This window comes from Trachurus japonicus, chromosome 14 (genome assembly GCF_045865225.1).
Source record: "Trachurus japonicus isolate A0001 chromosome 14, Traja_1.0".
NCBI lineage: Eukaryota > Metazoa > Chordata > Actinopteri > Carangiformes > Carangidae > Trachurus > Trachurus japonicus.
In genome coordinates, this window is record NC_140920.1 from 8115247 (window position 1) to 8118097 (window position 2851).

Below are 2851 nucleotides of genomic sequence, written 5' to 3' on the forward strand. Positions count from 1 at the left end.
GCCAAGATTTTAACTTGCAGAAGGAAAAGCAAGTATGTCAAAGGAATCAGCTACACAAAAAACAATTTATAATCCACATAAAAGCTAATTTTTTAAATAATTTTTATTACTCTCATTTCCATTGGCTGTGTACTACTGCCGTGTGTCGAGAACAGACATGCCATTTGAAAACAAAACTCTGTAACATACAACCAAATAATACTGAACAGAAAGCAAAGAGAAAACACTGTAATTAATTTTACAATAGATATCGGTTTATTGATTCCCAGGATTTTTGCAAGAAGTTGAGCATACAACGCTCAAGAAAAAAAAAACGTATAACAGTCCATAATTTAAACATTATAGCCAATGATGCCTCCTTTGCCGATGCACTCCCCAATGTAGAACCACATCATGATTTCAGTGGCGACCAGTCCGTTCCTGAGAGCATCCTGTGAAGGAACAAAAACATGAATTTAATTTGTTTCTGGATAAAATAAAACTTGGCACTCGCCACATTTCATATACATAATGACTGTTATCATGTATTATCATGTTTATCCCTTTTGCTTTGTGTCATGACCAAACTGAATTTTAGTATCTTCATTTAAAAAATGTTACCATTTATACACATAAGTAACATTAATTGTGAGCTGTTGCAGAGATGTGATGGATTAATGATCAAACTTCTCTTATTACTGACACAGATCAATATACATTTCTGATAATATAACACCCCCAAAAGACAATTTCTATACCGAGAGTACATGTACAAGTACATGTGTTGTAATGCTTGATTATTTTTTGTAAAAAAAAAATTAAAAAAATAAAAAGTCTCTCTGCAGACCAATTCCTTGATTTTGAGTTTTTGTGAGGCACTATTTAGAACATTTTTAAATCAAAGTTGACAAAAAGAAAACTGTTCTCAGCGACGTCTGTAATTATACAAGACATTCTTTTTGCTAGTCTTTCCATGACAGTATTTGCACAATTTAACTGTATTTAGGAGGATATGCAACTAATATGATGTCTTCTTCTTCTTCCTCTTCTTATTTCAAAGTTATTTTTTCTAGACTTTATGATGAACAACAACAACTGAAGAAATGTAATAAAAACTGCATACTAGTTAGAGCTCCTATGGCAACACTGAAAGTGAATGTGTTTGTAATATGATATACATGATAGCAGGAGGTATATCTGATGATGATAAATGTCACCGCAGTCTTTGATTATACATAAGTGATACATATTTTCAACCAGAGAGTTTGTTATACTACATCATATATATTCTACACTACATGTCTACAATACTACAACAGTATGTGCATGTACAGGGCCTTACAAAGGGTATTCATACCCTTTGTCACTTGAACTTTTCCACATTTTGTCACATTACAACAACATAGGTAAATGTATTTTATAGGAATTGTATTTGATAGACCAACACAAAGCAGCGTAATTGGGGAAATCTTGAACATCATGTATAATTTTCCTTCCACTTCACAATTATGTGCTACTTTGTGTTGGTCTATCACATAAAATCTCAATAAAACACATTTACATTTGTCATTGTTACGTGATAAAAATGTGGAAAGGTTCAGGGGTATGAAGACTTTTGCACGGCGCTGTATGTGTGTGAAAAGTCGGTTTGATAGAGCAATAACAACATAACAGCACTATAACACACCTTCACTGTGGTTTGACCGAGACGTCCTGTCTGGAAACCCTTGATGACGTTTGTGGCTCCCTCGATGGCCTTGGGGATCTCAGCAGGGCTTGGGGGCACAAGTTCAACACGGGCATAATGCCAGAAGGTGGCTAACCGAGGTTTGGAGTAGGTGACAGCGGCTAGAAGAGAGAAGAGAATAAAAAAGGCACATAAATATCTACACAACTCCGTCCAAACCGGTGCCACTTTGTTTAAGCTGCAGTAAGTCTGATTGGAGTTAGCATTAGCCACTTAGCTCTTAGCTCTTAGTCACAAAACACAATACATAATACAAGTCACGCGTGCTAGCTAGCAACACAACTAATTAATCTAATAACATTTATGTGACATGCTATGTGAATTACGTGTTTATTTATTTATTTTTAATTCAGACAGCATTAGACAACGTTATGTCCACTTCATTCATCTGTTAGCTTGGTTTACGGTGCAGCTGACTGACAGCGTCGTTAAACATTAACTTACCGGTACATTACGTACAACTCAGTTCCCCCAAGTGTTAAACACATGATTTAATGCTGTAACTATACAAAACAACACACAAAGACTTACCGCCGACCAACGTGGGTACTTTAGCGACCAGCTTTTGCACTGCCTGTGCCATGTTTAGGTGTCAGTCGATGCTAAGCGCTGCCCCTGCTGTTAGCCGACTGAATGTCACCTCCAGTGGAAGGACCCTTCCGCAGCGGACCGCCCTGCGCCTGAACAGAAACAGCCTGCAACCAAAGACCCCTACTGTACTGTACACCATGGGATGTACACTTCTATATAGGCTATATATAAATACAGTGAGTGACATGCAAAAGTGTGTGCGTCCCTGGTCAACATATCTGTTAATGTGAACGAGCGAGTGGAAGATTAAATGATCTCCAAAATCAATCAAATTAAACATGAAATAGCCTACTCTTTTGCAATGTTTTAAGCAATATCAGTATATTATTTTTGTTTTCTACAATTTTAGAGTGAAAAAGGGAAACAAAGCAGCAACCTGGAAAAAGAATAGGAAACACCCAGGAGACTTGAGCTCTCAGATAACTATCAGACAAGCTATTTACACACTGATAGTTTCCAATGGGTGTGCTAGCTACTGGGTACTAACTATGCAGGGTGGCCAAACCTTTGCTGCAGGCCCTTTTCTTTTCTGTC

General features: G+C 37.1%; 1 protein-coding gene across 1 annotated transcript; it reads right to left on the minus strand.

Annotated features, from left to right (window-relative positions):
• Nucleotides 1–232: 232 nt before the first annotated feature.
• Nucleotides 233–2319, minus strand: atp5mg (ATP synthase membrane subunit g). The gene is made up of 3 exons (XM_085797296.1): nt 2258–2319; nt 1667–1827; nt 233–431 (listed from the first exon to the last, which is right to left on the minus strand). Exons 1-3 carry the CDS (start codon nt 2307–2309, stop codon nt 333–335), a joined length of 312 nt encoding a protein of 103 aa, XP_085653422.1. The 5' UTR covers nt 2310–2319; the 3' UTR covers nt 233–332.
• Between the last annotated feature and the right edge of the window lie 532 nt (nt 2320–2851).

What these genes read in the sequence shown, in the direction of transcription:
- atp5mg (XM_085797296.1), bottom strand. Translation starts at nt 2,309, where the DNA reads ATGGCACAGGCAGTGCAAAAGCTGGTCGCTAAAGTACCCACGTTGGTC. An exon ending in AGTACCCACGTTGGTCGGCG is followed by an intron (nt 1,828 to 2,257) that starts GTAAGTCTTTGT and finishes TCTCTCTTCTAG; the next exon opens with CCGCTGTCACCTACTCCAAA. An exon ending in TCGGTCAAACCACAGTGAAG is followed by an intron (nt 432 to 1,666) that starts GTGTGTTATAGT and finishes GTTCCTTCACAG; the next exon opens with GATGCTCTCAGGAACGGACT.